Genomic DNA, 18,963 nt, shown 5'->3' on the forward strand with positions numbered 1-18,963 from the left:
GCGGCAGCTAAAAAAGCCAATGCAATTCTGGGCTGCATCAATAGGAGTATAGCATCTAGATCAAGGGAAGTAATAGTGCCACTGTATTCTGCTCTGGTCAGACCACACCTGGAGTACTGTGTCCAGTTCTGGGCACCACAATTCAAGAAGGACACTGACAAACTGGAACGTGTCCAGAGGAGGGCAACCAAAATGGTCAAAGGCCTGGAAACGATGCCTTATGAGGAACGGCTAAGGGAGCTGGGCATGTTTAGCCTGGAGAAGAGGAGGTTAAGGGGTGATATGATAGCCATGTTCAAATATATAAAAGGATGTCACATAGAGGAGGGAGAAAGGTTGTTTTCTGCTGCTCCGGAGAAGCGGACACGGAACAATGGATCCAAACTACAAGAAAGAAGATTCCACCTAAACATTAGGAAGAACTTCCTGACAGTAAGAGCTGTTCGACAGTGGAATTTGCTGCCAAGGAGTGTGGTGGAGTCTCCTACTTTGGAGGTCTTTAAGCAGAGGCTTGACAACCATATGTCAGGAGTGCTCTGATGGTGTTTCCTGCTTGGCAGGGGGTTGGACTCGATGGCCCTTGTGGTCTCTTCCAACTCTATGATTCTATGATTCTATGAGATTCCTGCATTGGACCAAATGATCCTCAGAGTTGCTCTCAACTCTATAATTCTGAAAATATTAAACTCTACATTACCCCACCTAGGCATCTTTAATGGGCTGATATATCCTGTTTTGTTCTTTAGCTGATTTCAAACAAAACTCTTCCAGAGTTGCCCATTTGAAACTTCTTCTTCTTTTTTGTTTTTACAAGTACAGTGCTACCTCGGGTTAAGTACTTAATTCGTTCCGGAGGCCCGTTCTTAACCTGAAACTGTTCTTAGCCTGAAGCACCACTTTAGCTAATGGGGCCTCCTGCTGCTGCTGCGCCACTGGAGCACAATTTCTGTTCTCATCCTGAAGCAAAGTTCTTAACCTGAGGTAATATTTCTGGGTTAGCGGAGTCTGTAACCTGAAGCGTATGTAACCCAAGGTACCACTGTACCTGATTGTAATTACACTAAATGAGACCCAGTGCAATCTGCTGGATTGAATGTCGGGCTTAGGAGATCTGGGTTCAGGTCCCAGTTGGCCCGTGAACTTCCTGGGGGCCTTCGGATTACTATCTAGCTTCTGGCTTCAGTTGTCCAGTCTGTAAAATGGAGATTGCAATGGCCGACCTTACAGGCTTGTTGTGAGGGCAAGCATTGAAGCGTTTAACAACAGTGTGCACAACTGATTCGTGTCATTGGCTGTTGAAAAGGGGGTTTAAAAAAAGTTACCTTTGCCCTTATAGAACGTTCTGCTTCAAGTTCTTCCTCCAGCTCTTCAATCCGGGCCTAGGAGAAAGACATGCGAGGATCATGAGGCTTGGAGAAGTATTTAGGCAAAGAGTAAAAGCAGAAACGCTACCAAAGAAGGCTGTTCTTTTTGCCTCCCTCAGCCTCTTTCTCTTCTACCTGGTGCTCCTTCAGTTTCCTCTGGAGTGTGGAGTTCAGGGATTGCTCATCTTCCACTTTGCCAGTGATAGAGTTGATTTCCATGTCTCGCCTGCAAGGGAAGATGTGGTGTAGTGGTTAAGAGCCGTGGACTCGTAATCTGGTGAACCGGGTTCGCTTCCCCGCTCCTCCACATGCAGCTGCTGGGTGACCTTGGGCTAGTCACACTTCTTTGAAGTCTCTCAGCCCCACTCACCTCACAGAGTGTTTGTTGTGGGGGAGGAAGGGAAAAGGAGATTGTTAGCTACTTTGAGACTCCTTAGGGTAGTGATAAAGCGGGATATCAAATCCAGACTCTTCATACAGAAGGAATCCTATCACCTTGGCCATGTATACCTGGGACAGGGGACCTGTGGCTCTCCAGATATTGTTTGCCTCCAACTCCCATCAGCCTTGGACATGACCCAAGTAACAATATCTGGAAGGCAACAACTTCCCTATTCCAGATACATGGCAAGGGAGAGGGCCTTCTCTGTTGTGGCTCCCTGTTTGTGGGACACTCTCCCCAGGAAGGTCCGCCTGGCACCTTCACGGATATCTTTTCACTGCCAGGAAAAAGCTTACCTTAGCTCAGTCAGTAGAGCATGAGACTCTTAATGCCAGGGTTGTGGGTTTGAGTCCCACGTTGGGCAGAAGATTTCAGCATTGCAGGGGGTTGGACTAGATGACTGTTGTGGTCCCTTCCAACTCTACAATTCTATTATTCCTCAAGGACTAAAATGGTGCTCTCTCTTTTTGCTGTTGGGGTACTTGCCAAACCTTCCTGTCGCTGATACAGTGAGGTGTTCTTTTGTACATCTTGATGTGGATTCAGGTTTGCGTTTAACAAATCAATATTATAATGTATTTATGCTTATGTTTTCAAATATGTTGTAAATCGCTAGGAGACATCTGTGTAACAAGCCATTAGCAAGCTGTGGCTCTCCGGGTGTGGTTGGACTCCAATTGCCACAAACCCCAGGGATTATGGGAGTTGGAGTCTAGGAAAACTTAGTATGGCAACAGTTTTTAGTGCCTTCAAGTTTTTCTTAGCACATCTTGGTGATATATTGAATGTGTCTTCCCTCCAGATTCTGTCAGACTCAGATTCCCATCAGCCCCTGCATGACTAATAGTTAAGGGAGATGGGAATTGGAGTTCAAGAACACCAGGATGCTACCTTGATGGCTGCCCCAGATATATGGGTAGCCCTAAACGGCCTTGGCTCAGTATACCTGAAGGAGCGTCTTCACCCCCATCGTCCGGCCCGGACACTGAGGTCCAGCACCGAGGGCCTTCTGGTGGTTCCCTCCCTGTGAGAAGTGAGGTTACAGGGAACCAGGCAGAGGGCCTTCTTGGTGGTGGCGCCCGCCCTGTGGAACGCCCTCCCACCTGATGTCAAAGAGAAGAACAACTATCTGACTTTTAGTAGACATCCCCTGTTTAGGGAAGTTTTTAATGTTTGATCGTGTTTTTAATATTCTATTGGAAGGCGCGCAGAGTGGTTGGGGAAACCCAGCCAGATGGGCAGGTATAAATAATAAAATTATTATTATTATTATTATTATTATTATTATTATTATTAGTTTATCTGCTGGCCAGCCCACAGTTCACTCCTACTTTAATTCCCAAACGCCTTCCTTGCAGTGTCGCATGCCTGATCCACCCCCTCACTCACTTCTTGACCACCTCCTCCAAATCAAGCTTTGCCCTTTCCATCTCGTTGAGGTTCTCAATGGTCATCTTCAAGTCACCCTCAGCCTTGCGGCGGGCCTTCTCCACCTCAGCACGAATCTTCTTCTCCTGCTCCCAGTTGTCCTCCAGCTGGTTGAAGAAATCAACCCAAAAGTGAATTACAAAGGGAAGCAAAGCAAAGAAGATGATGGGAAGGAACCACCGAGGCGGAACACACGGCACTCCTTTGTCGCAACGGAAAGGAGACGCACCACAGGGAGGCAGTGTGGGGTAGTGGAGTGCAAGACTAGGACCTTGGGAGATGAGGGTCCAAACCCTCACTCAGCCCTGAAGCTCCAAGGGGGACCGTGTGGGCCAGTGTCATGGACCAGCTGGATGCAGAAGGATGGTGGGAAGAACCAACTGGGGAAACCCCAGGGGCTCAGAGCCCGGGGATTGGTGGTGGGACGACAAGGAGTAGTCAGAGGGAGAAGAGAGAGAAGCCTGGGAAGAGGAGGTGTCAGAGGCTGAAGAGGCCACAGGGTTTGGTGAGCAGGGAGATTCTGTGGCAGAGAGCAGTCCAGAAGCAGAGGTAGAAGCAGAGGCTGAAGAGGAGGGGGGGCAAGAGGCAGAGATTAACCAGGTCGCTAAAGAAGCCAGGAAGTCTCCCCCTCCTGCTGTGACCAGCTCTCTCTGCCCTCACCGGTCTCCCAGAACACGAAGAGGAATGAAGAGGGCGCAACAATCTCTTTTGCTTGCCCCGAATCTACTGTATGTTATTGGGGCTCCTGGAGGTCACAAGCCCCTCCCTCTGCACGTACACACACACATCTGCGCTTTTGCTAATGCCACATGGTTTCCAATTACATATCCATTCTGCATAGGGCGGGACAGTGTAGAATCTTGAGGCGTTATTTGATGACAAGTGCCGTAGCCCAATGGCAGATCAAGACAGCACCCCAGTCAACCAAGCGGTACTGACCTCGTGTATCTGGGTGCTAAGTTTGCTGTTGTTTTTGGTGAGATGATTCACTTTGTCCTCCTCAGCCTGAAGGTCGTCCAGAGTTTTCTAAGGAGAGATGGAGAACAAGGGAAACTTGTTATGGCCAAAGGGAACTAAAGATAAGCTGGGGGGGGGGTTCCTCTTTGAGACCAGGCCATCTGATCTGATCTGGCCATCCAAGAATTTTTTCTGGCTCTAGAAATTTTGACAGAAGTCACACACACATACAACCCCCCCCACACCCCCCCCAATAGACACAGCACAAGTGTTGGCAGCATCCTGATAGGGATTCACACAAATTGGTCCCTTTCATTTCTCTCAGTTGCTCATTTTTCCAGTCTTGAATTTCTGCAGGAATTTGCAGTTTCATTTAAAATAATAATAATAATAATAATCAGGAAAATTCATCTGCATTTTAAGTGACAATTCTTCCTAATAAACACCTGCAACAAACTACACTTCCCAGAATTCTTTGGAGGAAGCCATGCCTGTCAAAATGGTATAGCAATGCTTTAAATGTACAATGCAGACGTGGCACAAGGTCTCCTGAGAGAGATTTCCTCAGAAAGGCAGGCTATATTTATCTTTTTTCTGTTTTGTCTTTATGGTACAGCTTGCGACTGGGCTTTCTTACCTGGTGCAACTCCTCCAGAGCCCGCTTCTCCTTCTGGAGTTTGGTGACAGCGTCTTCCCGTGCCGAAAGGTCCGTGGTCAGGGTCCTGACTCTGTGGTCCAAAGCCTGCAGGGGAGAAGGGAGACCTATTAATGTAGGCCCAACCACAACTCAGTTTGTTTAGCCATTGCAAAATCCAAGACCAGGTGCCAACCGAAAGAGGGAACCTGCCATTTTATCAGGATCCCACAAGACTGAAACTCAAATCTCTGGCACTGAACTTTATCCACTCTCCTCCTTTGGATGTTTTAGGCAGAAATTATTAACTGTTGAAAAGCCACAGGTTCCCCCCAACCCAACAGCAACCGAAGAGTCTGCATCGAGAAAAGATGTCCAAGATAGATTTCCTGCTTGGCCCAGGTTCAAGGAAGACTTACCTGTTTCTCTTTCTCTGTCTTGGCGAGGGTGGTTTCCAGGCCCTCAAGGTCCATCTTGAGATCATTGAGCTCTCCCTCCAGTTTGCGCTTGTTGGCGCCCAGAGACGCAGCTGCACCTTCTTCCTCCTCCAAGCGCTCTTTCATATCTGAGACCTGACTCTCCAGGTCCATCTTGGATTTCATCATTTGGGTCAGGCGTTCCTCAGCATCCATCAGATTCTCTTGCTCCTGAAAGGGGGACAGGCAAATGGTGACCCAAGGACCATTTCTTCCCGGATGCTACTGCCACATCCCTCCAATGAAGCTGAACGTTGGAAGATTCAGTGTTCAACTCCCACAGGAGGCGGTCATCAATTTGGGTGGCTTTAAAAGAGGATTTAGATAAATTCATGAAGGAGAGGGCTATCAGTGGTTACCAGCCATGATGGCTATGCAGGGCCACCACAGCTGGACCAGAGGCGTAGCAAGGTCAGGTGGTACCCGGGGCGAAAACATTTTTGTCACGATACAATAATCTTTATTGTCATTGTCCCATACAGAACAACAAAATTGAAAATCTACGTCAGACATTCAGAAACCAACAAGCCTGCTATCCCAGCTATCCCAGCCTAGTTAGCCCCCTAAAAAGTCTGATACCCAATAATTAAATTCAATATACTCCCATAGAGACTACCTTAAAGGTAAAGGGACCCCTGACCATTAGGTCCAGTCGTGACCAACTCTGGGGTTGCGCGCTCATCTCGCTCTATAGGCCGAGGGAGCCGGCGTTTGTCCGCAGACAGCTTCCGGGTCATGTGGCCAGCATGACTAAGCCGCTTCTGTCGAACCAGAGCAGCACACAGAAATGCAATTTACCTTCCCACTGGAGCGGTACCTATTTATCTACTTGCACTTTGATGTGCTTTCCAACTGCTTACTTGAGTTCAAAGTCACGTTCCAGCCAAGCATAAACACTAAATGAGGATGTGGTGCAAGACAGATAGGAGGCTTGGCCCGGGAAGAGTTCCAAGGGCCAGCTAGAGAGGCTTGGAGGCCGTGTTGGTCCCACAAGCCAGAGCTTTCTCACCCCTGCCCTGCAAAGTGTTTTGGTGACTCACGGCCTGCAGCTGGATGGTCAAGTCATTCTTCTCCTGGCTGAGGGTGTTTGTCTTTTCTTCCAGCTCTTTGACCCGGTCCATCAGCTCCTGCGTCTTGGACATGGCACTTCTCAGCTCCTCCTCCTTTGCTTTCATCTCCTCCTCTTGCCGGGCCACATTCAGCAGAGGTTTGACCTATGGGGAAGGGGACCCGGAGCCACAAAGTGAGCATTGGGGGGGGGCAGGCAGGTTGCCCATCCCTGCCTTGCCACAATAACTCAGCAAATCAAAATTCTTAGATCCAGGCTTGCTCTTCCACAAATGGTCAAGTTCCTTCCTGTTGCAGAAAGATATTTTATCCAGCAGAGGGTCCTTCTGATGGGGAGGGGGTGTGGAGAGAGAGAAAGGTGAACTTTGCCAGTTCCTCCCCTAACCAACATCACCCCCTACTTTGTTCCATGGGATCTTCTGGAACAGATGTGAGAGAGATGTAGGCATTGCCAAAGAGGCATTTTTTAATGATTTGGAACACAATGAACATTCAGATGAAGCCTTAATATTTTATTAAATAGCCCAAAGAAGCTACAAAGCACTGTTATTCTCTTATTCAGTCTTTGGTTTCTGGGGACTTTGTCAACAACAGGTGTGAAGCCTGGAGATGGTATTGGAGGGGTAACTGGTGCACAGAACTTCCGAAGTCCAGCCTGTGCAGCAGTTCTCCCTAACAAATGTGTTTCGGGGGCTTCTGTTGTTAACGGAGAAATCTGAGGGCTCCCTTGGACAAAAAAAACAAGGACACCAGCCAGGAATACCAGAGCAAAACAGAAGCCAGTAGGCTTGGTCTTTATTGAAGACTGTCCCCACAGGACCCTCACCTGCCACAAGGTGGAACAAGATGGAAGCTCCGAACAAAAGAGAACCCAAACTTTTATTAGTTGCTAATCCCCATGTTACACCCCCCCAAACTATATCACTAATACATCATGGTTACATCATGAAAGGGGAGGTCTGGTGGCAGTAATCTGAGCATCCTGGACCCTGCCCCATGGTTCTCCTTGCCCTCCACCAAACACCCATCAAGTGTAACAAAAGAGGTACCGTATTTTTCGCCCCATAAGACGCACTTTTTCCCCTCCAAAAATGAAGGGGAAATCGGGGTGCGTCTTATGGGGCGAATGCCTGCAAGCCTCGCGCGCCCGGCAGGAAGTCCCATCGGGTGCGCGAGGCTTGGGGCGGCAGCCTGTCGCCCGAAGCACGCCCCAAGCTTCTAGGTGCGCGCGAGCAGTCCGCTGCCGCCCCAAGCCTCGCGCACCCGGTGGGACCTCCTGCCGGGTGCGCGAGGCTTGGGGCGCCAGCGGACCAAGCTTCTAGGTGCGCGCGAGCAGTCTGCTGCCGCCCCAAGCCTCGCGCACCCGGTGGGACCTCCTGCCGGGTGCGCGAGGCTTGGGGCGGCAGTGGACTGCTTGCCGGCACGCAGAAGCTTGGGGCGCGCTGAGCTCCGCACGCCCCAAGCTTCTAGGTGCGCGCAAGCAGTCCGCTGCCGCCCCAAGCCTCGCGCACCCGGTGGGACCTCCTGCCGGGTGCACGAGGCTTGGGGCGGCAGCGGACTGCTTGCCGGCACGCAGAAGCTTGGGGCGCGCTGACCTCAGCTCGCCCCAAGCTTCTGGATTAGCGCAGGGGTCCGCTAGCCCTGGGAGAGGCGCCCGGCTCTCCCACGCTAGCGGAGACCTTGCCAGCACGCAGAAGCTTGGGGCGCACTGAGCTCCGCACGCCCCAAGCTCCTGGTGTAGTGCAGCGCACCTGGGGGGGAAATAATTTTTTTTCCCTTTATTTCCCCCCAAAAAATCTAGGTGCGTCTTATGGGCCGGTGCGTCTTATGGGCCGAAAAATACGGTATTTACATTTCCCTGTTTCCCAGCCAAGTTAATCACACCCTTTTGTCTTCATCTGGGTTTGTTATTTCTGGAATGGCTACCTGTCCGGCACTCAGGTATCAGGATGCCAGGGACTATCACTCAGGCAGAGGGGCTGCTGAGGAGCTGAGCTCACATGTCTATATGAATTTCTGAAGTTTTCCCAGTGAGTCAGTACATAGATACATTTATCAGTGAATTCTTACATTTGGTATGGTGCAGCAAAGGCCCTTTGAATAGATAGGAAGAAACCGTGATGAAGTGTTTTGTGGGGACAAGTCACAAAAGTCACAAAGTGATTGTGCTGATTGTGGTAGTGGGCTGCATGTGCATGATATCTGCTGGAGGGGCAACCCCCCCCTCCAACCTATACATAAATTCCTGCAACACTATACTGTACATCCATTCCAACCAAAGTAACTGACGCTGTTACATAAGCCGTAGCTGGTGTTTGGGTAGCACATCCATTGCCCACCAGGGTGAAAGACTAACCAATATTGGCAGGAAGTTAACAGAAACAACTCCCTTATTCCAGGTGCTTTATTCCAGCCTTATCTTAAAAGATTAACATCCTCACACAGCGCCAACTCAATAGAACAAGGCGTGAGAAACTACGAGGTTATGGCATAAACAGAATGAGTCACTTAATGGCCCAGACATGAAGGATTTCTAAGTATTATGGGGGCATGTGAGCAGCAAAGCCACTTCCGGGCCTGCCCCAGGAGGTGGGGTTGCGGGCATCACGCCCTTCCCCACGTGAGCGGGGGCTGGGTCTCAGCCCCCGCGAGAGCAGGGGAATCCCGTCCAGCCACGCCTCCCGGCCAGCCAATCGGCTGGCTGGAGGGGGCGTGGCTTGCCCTATTTAGGGCCGGAGCGGAGGGGGCTCGCCCTCTCTTCTCCGGCTAGCCCCGAGTTTCCCCACCCTCCCTCACTTTAGTTGGGCTTTAGGTAGGTCTGACTTTGCTATGGGCTTCGGCCTGTCGCCGCAAGGGGCATGGTAGGAATTTTTCCCAATTGGCAATTTCCTGCCTTTTGGTTTTTCGCCTACCTCGTAGCAACTCGTCACAACTCCTCGGCATTGGCGGTAGGCATTGGTAAGAAGGGGTTAAGAGGATGTGTAGGGGGGGAGGAACGCCATCACCTCCCCCCAGTGAACGAAGGGTGGTCCGTTAAAGGACTCCGGGGGGCGTGGCCCTGTCCAAAGCCTATGGAGGTGTGGGCCAAAGGCACGCCCCAGAGCGGTGATCCGGGGGAGCTCCTAGTCGACGTGCCTCGGCGGGAGACTCCCCCGATCAGTGTTAACCCTTCACCGTGTCTCCAGCAAATGGGCTGGAGCCGGATAGTCGTTAGGACCAATGCCTAAGCCAATGCCTCTCATTCCTGAATTCAATAAAGTTGTAGCCTAATTCGCCCAATTAACCTTAATTATGGTGTCTCGTGTGTTTATTTATCCTGGTGGGGGGCGGGAACTCGCCACGCAAACAGTGGGCACCATCCCAAGCTCCTTGAGATAACAAGAATCTCCCTCAATATAACACTACAGCGCCGGGGGGGGGGGATTAAGCGGGGGGGGGGGTGGGAATAGCCTTCCTTCCAATTCCACCAGCATTTTGCTCACAGGATCTCTAGATCCAAGCCATTCTAGGTTTTTCAGGTTGGATTTTAACTACTTACGGTGAGCTGCTTTGGGGTCTCTCTGCTGAAAAACCACATACCTGTTTATTTTTAAATATAGAAACGAACGAAAGGAAACCCCTTATTTTGGTTAATTAATGAAATTTATAAACTGCTTAATGGAAATAAATCTCTAAGGCATTTTCATGAAGCAGTGCAATTTTTTTAAAAAAAATACATTTTGCACTTCACATGGCTCCCGTGTTGTACTGCAAAACCCCAGCTTCTTTTCAGGGTGTTCCTTCAGGTGGGAAACGGCAGTGGCGTAGCGTGGGTTGTCAGCGCCCGGGGCAAGGCAAGTAATTTGCGCCCCCTAACCTGTGGATTTGCGCCCCCTAACGCTAACCCCCAGATGTTGCGCCCGGTGCGGCCGGGCCCCCCTGCACCCCCCACGCTACGCCACTGGGAAACGGCTCCTTCCCTTTTTCCTTGTCAATAATTAACCGAAACTCACAATGGGACTCCTTAGCATCAAACAAAGGGGCTGATAAATTCTCCTCCTGCTTCCTTGTTTTCCAGAATTGCCCTGGTCACCAAGCCAGCTCCTCCCCTCCTGGACCCACAATGCTGAGCTGGGTTGCTTGGCCTCACCTTGTTATACAGCTTCCACCAGCCCCAGTACCGCATCTGCAAGAACTTGCGCACATTCCTCTGGATAAGCATCAGGCCCAGCCTGCAATGGAAAGGAAAAACTGGTTGCGGAGTCCATCATCACCTGGAGGGACCTAGGTTCCCTGCCCCTTGATTTAACCCAACCAGCAGATTCTTACCACCCCCCACCTACAATGGGACTACATTATTAGATGGGCGGAGCCACCCAACTGTCCATCACCTGACACCATCACGAGATCTGCAGGCGACCTCAAAAAGACTCCCTCTCACTGCCCATCAGGGCCAATCAGCTGATTGGTGCTGCCTATACAGGGGCTGCTCACAGTACCTATCAGCTGATCGCTGCCGAGAGCAGCCCATTAGTGGGGAACTCCCTAGCGATGCTGAGCTAAGCCACTTCTTTACCTGCCATCACATATGGCAGAGGTTCTCAACCTGTGGGTCCCCAGATGTTGTTGGACTACAACTCTCATCATCCCTGGCCACTGGTCATGCTAGCTAGGAATGATGGGAGTTGTAGTCCAACAACATCTGGGGACCCACAGTGGGACATATGGGACAGTGCCTGAAGTGGGGGCCAGTTGCAGGTCAGTGGTAACTTACATGGCGTCAGTGACATTAACTCTTTATTCAAAGAAACAAAGCTCAGGAGACCAGGCCTAGTGAGAACAGCAACTCTTCCCGGTAGGTCTTGCCCCAATGAGGCAATTGCGAGGACTGAAGGTCCCCTCCTTCCCACCGCTCCCTACGGTGCCTACTCCCCTGGGTCTTTTCCAAGCTTTCTGAGACTCTGCCAAAAGTCTGCCTCTGCTCTGCCCTCTGCATACCTCTTCTGGTCCTGGGAGACCGGGCGGGAGGGCCATTTGTAACAGCAGGAGGGGGGAGACCCATTGCCTTCTTCAGCAGACATCTCATCTCTGCCTCTTGCCCCTCTCCAGCTTCCGCTTCTGATTCTGGACTGCTGTCTGTCCCAGCCTCTTCCTGCTCACTAAACCCTGTTACCTCTTCAGCTTCCGACATCTCCTGCTCCCTCTTCTGCCTCTGACCGCTCATCATCGTCCCGCCATCAATCCCTGGGCTCTGAGCCTTCTTCCCTTTGGGGGTTCCCCAGCTGGTGCCCCCCCAACATTCCTCTGCATCCAGCCAGAGGCAGGGGTGTGTGTGTTGGAGGGCAATGGCTTTGCCATACCTAATTAGGACCCTCGCCAAGCACAATTAGGCCTGCAGGCTGGGGGTTCCCCATCTCCCAATTAAAACTGGGGGTTCCCAATCCCCTGATTTGAACTGGGGTGGGGTTTCCTGGCTCACAGAGCCCCTTCACTGGCACCACATTGAACTGTGCTAGCCAGGCCCAGCACCACAAGCTACAAGGGTTTCTCCCAAGGAGCAAAGGGCTGATACAGAGGGCAAGGGAAGCACTACCAGAGTGGAGCATGCTCTAGTTATCTCCCGCTTGGACTACTGCAATGCGCTCTACGTGGGGCTACCTTTGAAGGTGACCCGGAAACTGCAATTAATCCAGAATGCGGCAGCTAGACTGGTGACTGGGAGCAGCCGCTGAGACCACATAACACCAGTCCTGAAAGACCTACATTGGCTCCTAGTACGTTTCTGAGCACAATTCAAAGTGTTGGTGCTGACCTTTAAAGCCCTAAACGGCCTCGGCCCAGTATACCTGAAGGAGCATCTCCACCCCCATCGTTCTGCCTGGACGCTGAGGTCCAGTGCTGAAGGCCTTCTGGCGGTTCCCTCACTGCGAGAAGCAAAGCTACAGGGAACCAGGCAGAGGCCTTCTCGGTAGTGGCACCCGCCCTGTGGAACACCCTCCCACCAGATGTCAAAGAGATAAACAACTACCTGACATTTAGAAGACACCTGAAGGCAGCCCTGTTTGATGTATTTTTAATCTTTGTTGGAAGCTGCCCAGAGTGGCTGGGGAAACCCAGCCAGATGGGCGGGGTACAAATAATAAATTATTATTATTATTATTATTAATTATTATTATTATTATTACTATACCTCCTGTCTAGCATCTTCTTGAACTCAATCCTCATGAGGAAGCCCCGGCCCCGGCATTGCAGCATGGTCATGATCTTTGCCAAACGGTCATCTCGCATGTCTTCCAGCTTGGCCAAGATTCCAGCACGGAAGAAGACCTTTGAAAGCAAGGAGCAGCACGCCCATCAAGACACTGGCAGGAGAATGATCGCACAGCCAGCTCACCCTGCAAAGCTCTGTTTCACATATGATTCTCGAAGGATACAGAGACCACTTCTTCTACAAGAAGCCGTGGGGGGTGGGGGACATCTCCCTTCAAAGGGAACAGTAAGGCTGCTAGAACAGTGATTGCTGCTAGGTGGAAGTCACAAACTATACCCATAAAGGAGGACTGGATTTGTAAACTAAATGAATATTTAATTTTGGCAAAATTAACTGCTATAATAAGAAATCAGTCGAATCAAAAATTTAAAAAAGGAGTGGAAATGTTTTGATGAAAATATGGCAAAATATTGCTCAAAAAATGATATGCTAATATGCCTAGATTAAAATGTGAAGTGCTGGATGGAAGAAAAAGTAATAATGAAAGACAATAAGAATATACAGATGATCTGAGAAGATGGTATGATTATTGTAAATTGTATAATGTGGAGGAAATCGAGTGGGAGCGGAGGGGAGTGGGAGGAAGGAGAAAAGAATAACATAATGGATTGAGGAAATATAAATGTAAATTTATGAGGGGATGGAGAGCAAATGGTTTTGGCTTTGGTATATCTGTGTTGTAATGTAATATGTGAAAACCAAGAAAGAAAGAAAGAAAGAAAGAAAGAAAGGAAGGAAGGAAGGAAGGAAGGAAGGAAGGAAGGAAGGAAGGAAGGAAACAGTAAGGCCAGACTGAAGCCTGCCGTACCTTCGTGTGCCCAATTTTGTACTCATTCTCTCCCAGGTCCAGAGATCCCAGGAGAAGTTCTGAGGCCTTCTTGTTGTCCACAAATCCCTGAGGAATCACATTGGGGTTCAGCACCTGGTACCTGACAAGAGAAAGACACAAGCAGCCACTGAGAACTTTCAAGAACCACAATCTGGTGGCTGGTGGACCACAGTACAGCTAAGCAAAGTGATGGGGGAGAGTAATAGCCAGTAAGGCAACACAGATGGGCACCAGCCTTGCTCTGCCAGCTTCCCAACTCAGCCAATCACGGGAGCTAATCGAGAGAGGAGGGATAAGGCGTGGAGTGCATCACGGCGGGACATGGGATGAATTCTGCTGCCATGCATCTCACCACACTGAGTTCCCCCAGCCCCCTCTTCTCTTTCGGGCTAAGTTCTGCTGGGTTCGGATGCCTGGAGAGCCACAACGCCTCTCCTTCTGGCAGGACCAAGCCAGCAGGAAATCACACGGAGCAAAAACAGCATCAACACAGGAGCGTCAGGCCAAATGAGCACAGCAGCTCATCTCCGGTAAGACTTGCTCCTATGTAGCAGCTGGAGACTGAAGGTCCCCCACAGACGCCTAAGTCCCCATCTTTCCAGGGGTTTTTTCCCCAAGCAGCCAGAGACTGCGCCTGCACATATCACCAATCTCTCCTCCACCCTCTTCAGGCCTCTTCTGAGGTTTGAGAGACTTTCTGCAGGCATTGTCTTTTCCGCCTGCCTTGCCCCACCCTCCAGCCCCAGACCATGACAGCTGGGAAGGGAGTAGCTCAGGGATAGCTTTTAAAGATAATTTTATGGGCTGTGTGTCCTGGTTTCTCAATCTGATCCTTTTGTGTGGTTTTGTATGTTTTTGTGGTATTTTATGCATTGTGATTTGCTGTTATTTTATTGATTATAAATTAGTAACTCTTTATTGTACTTGGTAAGTATAAACTGTTTAATTATTATTTCCTGATGCTTAATTTTACTCTTTGCTTTTGGATTCTAAAGGATTGTCGAATATTGCTTTATTTGATATAAGTTGCTTATTTTAAAGTTACTGCGACTTTTCATATACAGTGGTACCTCGGGTTAAGTACTTAATTCATTCTGGAGGTCCGTTCTTAACCTGAAACTGTTCTTAACCTGAAGCACCACTTTAGCTAATGGGGCCTCCCGCTGCCGCTGGAGCACAATTTCTGTTCTCATCCTGAAGCAAAGTTCTTAACCCGAGGTAATATTTCTGGGTTAGTGGAGTCTGTAACCTGAAGCAAATGTAACCCGAGGTATCTGTAGTATCTGATTGTTACTGTTAATGTTTGATGTTGTTGCTGTTGTTTGTTGTTGTTGTTTGTTGGAAGCCAGCCAGAGTGTCTGGGGCAACCCAGACAGATGGGCGGTGTATAAATATAAAAGCATTATGATGATGATGATGATTATTATTATTCTGGTTCTGGGAGACCAGGACAGAGGGGAGCTTGTTGCAGCAGGAGGAGGAGACACTTGTGACTCTTCACCAGCCTGACTCATCTCTGCCCCTTGGCCTCCCTCCTCTCCCGCTTCAGCTTCTGCCTCTGTTTCTGGCCTTCTCTCTGCCACAGACTCTCCCTGCTCACTAAGGCCTGTTACATCATCAGCTTCCAACACCTCCTCCCAAGCTTCTCTCTCTTCTCCCTCTGACCGCTCCTCTTCGTTCCACCACCCCTCCCCTGGCTCTGAACCTTTCCCCCCTGGGGGTTCACCAGCTGGTTCCTCCCACCATTCCTCTGCGTCCAATCAGTCCATGACACCTGCACCCCCTTAGCAGCTACTACTGAGAAGTGGGTGCAACAAACACTTCATCTGTAGCTCTGCTGGGGCTGGAGGAGAATTTTGATCAGTCTGGTTGTTCATCATCTAACTTGCAGTTCCAGCCAACATGGCCAATGACTCATCAATACCAGGAGAGTGACAGACATTCCATCCCCATCCTAAAAATGCATGGCCTATTGATGATTATATTCACCTTTGCTTGAACTCAGGGTACTGCAACCTGTTGGGGAAACCTTTCCGGCAAATACGGATACCTTCCAAAACGCCGTTACAGGCCAGCTGGTGCAAAATCAGGTGCGCATCCACCACACCTGCAAAAGACAGAGTGCGACGTTTCCATTTCACGGCTGCAAGAGCAAAAACTGCTGCGGAACTGTTGCTTGGAACGGGACTGGCTCAGTCAGGGCTGAGTGAATTAGGGTGCTACCTTGAAAACTAAAGAAGAGGCGCTCAAGCAAATGGTGGCGCGCTGGAGGGAAAGGGTCTAGAATCAGAGCCTCCGCGAGCCAGTCTTTTGGATGCTTTGCTTCCCATGGCAATTCACCAAGCCAAGTGGACGATGCTCCATGGAACAAGATGTTTCAGCCTGAATGCAGTCAACTGACCCCCCCTCCCAAGTCAACTGGGACAACACTGAGGGAAAAATAATGTCTCCTCTTCTGCCCAAATGGTTGTTTAGAATTTGGGATGCTGCTGATATGTATAAGTTAACTTAACTTATTCATAACAGCAGCACCCCAAATTCTAAACAACCATTATATCTGTGCAAGAAAGGGCCATGTGTCTGATAGGAATGGACAGCTGGAAAGAAAAAAATGGAAGAAGATGCATGACCTTATTCATTATTTTAGTAACTGCTTGTTTGTTTTCTCGGGCTTTCCTAGAACATTAGGACTGGACTTCTTCTTGCCCTGTTAGACTGTGGGATTGGTTTAAAATGCATTTTACTTTTGTAAACTGCTTGGTGACATTCCTTGGAACACAAGCAGTACAGAAGTACGATCAAATAAACGAATTAAAAGAATTATCTGGCCTAGAACCGATGACTTCCCTCCTCCTCTTTCATTTGTTATTTACGGAGTGCTGAATGGTTATTTAACCAGCCCTCCCTATATACCTATGGGACACGGGTGGCGTTGTGGATTAAACCACTGAGCCTTGGGCTTGCCGATCAGAAGGTCGGCGGTTTGAATCCCTGCGATGGGGTGAGCTCCCATTGCTCGGTCCCTGCTCCTGCCAACCTAGCAGTTCGAAAGCGCACCAGTGCAAGTAGATGAATAGGTACTGCTCCAGTGGGAAGGTAAATGGTGTTTCCATGCGCTGCTCTGGTTCGCCAGAAGCGGCTTAGTCATGCTGGCCACATGACCCAGAAGCTCTATGCCGGCTCCATCAGCCAGTAAAGCAAGATGAGTGCTGCAACCCCAGAGTTGGTCACGACTGGACCTAATGGTCAGGGGTCCCTTTACCTTTTACCTTATATACCTTTTTTATATTTACAAATTTTAAAAGGGAAAGAAGAACAGCAAAGCTCCGTACCAGACTGCTTGAACTCATTTGGAACGATGCAGCGGACGAAATGAGGGGCTGTGCTGTGCAAGGTGGTCATCAGCTTGTTCAGCTGCTCCTGAAACAGGAAGAGGAAATGAAACAGGAGGGTAGTCAGGCAGGGGGAGAATATTGCATTCATTTCATAAAATTTATATACTGCTTGATTGCAAAGAAGAAGAAGGCAGCACCTCAAGGTGGTTTACACACAAAAAAGTAAAATCATTGGTGAAAACTGTTAAAAACAACTATATAAAACATTCAGAAATAGTAAAATCAGATTAAGGCACGCATCAGCATTCTACATATCCAGGCAGACTTGTCTGAGAAAAAATGTGTTTAGCAGGTGCAGAAAAGTGTACAGTGAAGGCACGTGCCTGAGATCAATAGGCAGGGAGTTCCATAGGCTGATGCTGCCACATGAAGCAATCAGTTTCTTACAAATGCTAAACAGGTATCCTGTGAAATCTGTCGCAGTGCCAGCTTTGTGCCAGACAGAAGCAGCCGAGTGGGCATGGTGCCAGGCGATCTCGCAGGTAAACCGGTCCCAAGTTGTTAAGGGCTTGGTTGTTGTGGGCACCTGTCTTTCTCGAGAGATAATGGAGTGTGCCTCCAGGGGTGAAGTCAAACTGCTACGTTAGCAGCACCAAAGTAACCTCTCTGGGGCACAAACCTGGGCAGTGTGCATGGTGGTCCTGGGCTGACCAGATGACAAGATGGGGGGATCTCAGCCTGGCTGATGTGGTCCAAAGGATAGCAGAGCAAGACATTTAGCACCAGCTCAGCTGCAGGAGTTGATGGAAGGAGGCGTACAAGGAGACATCCAACCATCTTAGAGTCTCCACTCTGGATTTGTGTAGGGTTGACTCCTTAGCCTTTTCTTCCCCTGAAGATATCTCACAAGGCAGCAGAGGGCTGCCACTGATACACTAATGGTAATACCTTGAACTTGGCCTGGCAGGGATGCCTTCGTTTTTCCTGCCAGCAATCCTGAAGGCCCATCAGAGCCAAACATCCTTGCTCCACGACTGTAGGTCACCACACCAGTTGCTGGGTTTCTGGCTGCTTCCCAACACACACACACACACACACACACACACACACACCACAGAAGCAAAAGAAGTGCCACGTGGCTATTCACTAATGCCGATGACAGAAGTGGAGTTCCCTTACCACGTGAGAATTTAGTTAATGAATTTTGGAAACAGATTGGTATAGAAATATCGGGAATTGTGGGTAGGAAGGTGGGAATAGCTAAATTAACGGTTCTTATTAGTCTGAGTAGCACCGAGTTACAAACAAAAGAGGAATGTAAATGGGTAAAATTGATGGTAACAGCAGCCAGACAGGTTATAGCGAGTAACTGGAAAAATGCAGAAGGGTTAGGGGTGAACCAATGGAGGAAAAAACTGAATAATATTATAATTTTAGAATATCTAACTGTGAAGATACACAGAATGAAAGGGTTTAAGGTCAGTGAGAAAGAGGAGGATTGGTTTGAGAAGAAATTGAATTCTTTGGGTAGGTTTGAACAATTTGGGGCAATTAAAATGTTAAAAGTTAAATAAACCTTTGGATGGAGGAGTGTTAACGTATATAAAATTGTACATATGGTTGATTTGAATATGATATTAATGATTATGTATACCCAATGTACCAGCTGCCTGGGGGGTTTCGCTGTTTGTGTTTTGGTTGTTGGTAAAAAATAAAATTTTAAACATTCTCTTGCCAGGTGAGACTTACCCTATAGAAGTTGGAGACAGTCATAAAGGAGGATCCCCTTTTCTGCTTCTTGGTTGTTCCAGCTGAGGAAAACATGGAACTGAAGATGATTCAAGTGTATATGGAAATAAATTCATGTATACACAAAACCTAGGGTGCTTCCCTATTTTCACCTCAGAGGCTGGGGGGTTACCAAGGCGACTGTTTCGGCATAGCTGCACCTTGGAAGTCAAACGGAATCCGTTCCAGATTTGTTCGAAAACCAAATCGTGGCTTCTGATTGGCTGCAGGAAGTTCCTGCAGCCAGCCAGAAGCGGTGGAAGCCCCATCAAACGTTCGGGTTCCAAAAGAACGTTCACAAACCGGAACAATCACTTCTGGGTTTTGATCGTTCAGGAGCCAAAACGTCCGGGTTCCAGGGCATTTGGGATCCAAGATACGACTGTAGTCGC

At 49.1% G+C, this 18,963-nt stretch overlaps 1 protein-coding gene across 1 annotated transcript in view; it reads right to left on the minus strand.

The window, feature by feature from the left end:
• The window catches only part of MYH16 (myosin heavy chain 16), a 62,528-nt gene that overhangs the window by 22,372 nt on the left and 21,193 nt on the right, over window positions 1-18,963 (minus strand). The window contains exons 16-28 of the mRNA XM_082199605.1: window positions 18,533-18,594; window positions 16,781-16,868; window positions 15,438-15,555; window positions 13,428-13,548; window positions 12,539-12,675; window positions 10,499-10,580; window positions 6,342-6,515; window positions 5,245-5,472; window positions 4,829-4,933; window positions 4,174-4,260; window positions 3,196-3,341; window positions 1,500-1,590; window positions 1,323-1,379 (exon numbers count right to left, since the gene is read on the minus strand). Of these exons, the coding sequence (XP_082055731.1) occupies window positions 1,323-1,379; window positions 1,500-1,590; window positions 3,196-3,341; window positions 4,174-4,260; window positions 4,829-4,933; window positions 5,245-5,472; window positions 6,342-6,515; window positions 10,499-10,580; window positions 12,539-12,675; window positions 13,428-13,548; window positions 15,438-15,555; window positions 16,781-16,868; window positions 18,533-18,594 (1,496 nt within the window). The remainder of the gene's footprint in view (window positions 1-1,322; window positions 1,380-1,499; window positions 1,591-3,195; window positions 3,342-4,173; window positions 4,261-4,828; window positions 4,934-5,244; window positions 5,473-6,341; window positions 6,516-10,498; window positions 10,581-12,538; window positions 12,676-13,427; window positions 13,549-15,437; window positions 15,556-16,780; window positions 16,869-18,532; window positions 18,595-18,963) is intronic.

Source organism: Podarcis vaucheri (genome assembly GCF_965113315.1).
Source record: "Podarcis vaucheri genome assembly, chromosome: 14".
NCBI classification, from domain to species: domain Eukaryota; kingdom Metazoa; phylum Chordata; class Lepidosauria; order Squamata; family Lacertidae; genus Podarcis; species Podarcis vaucheri.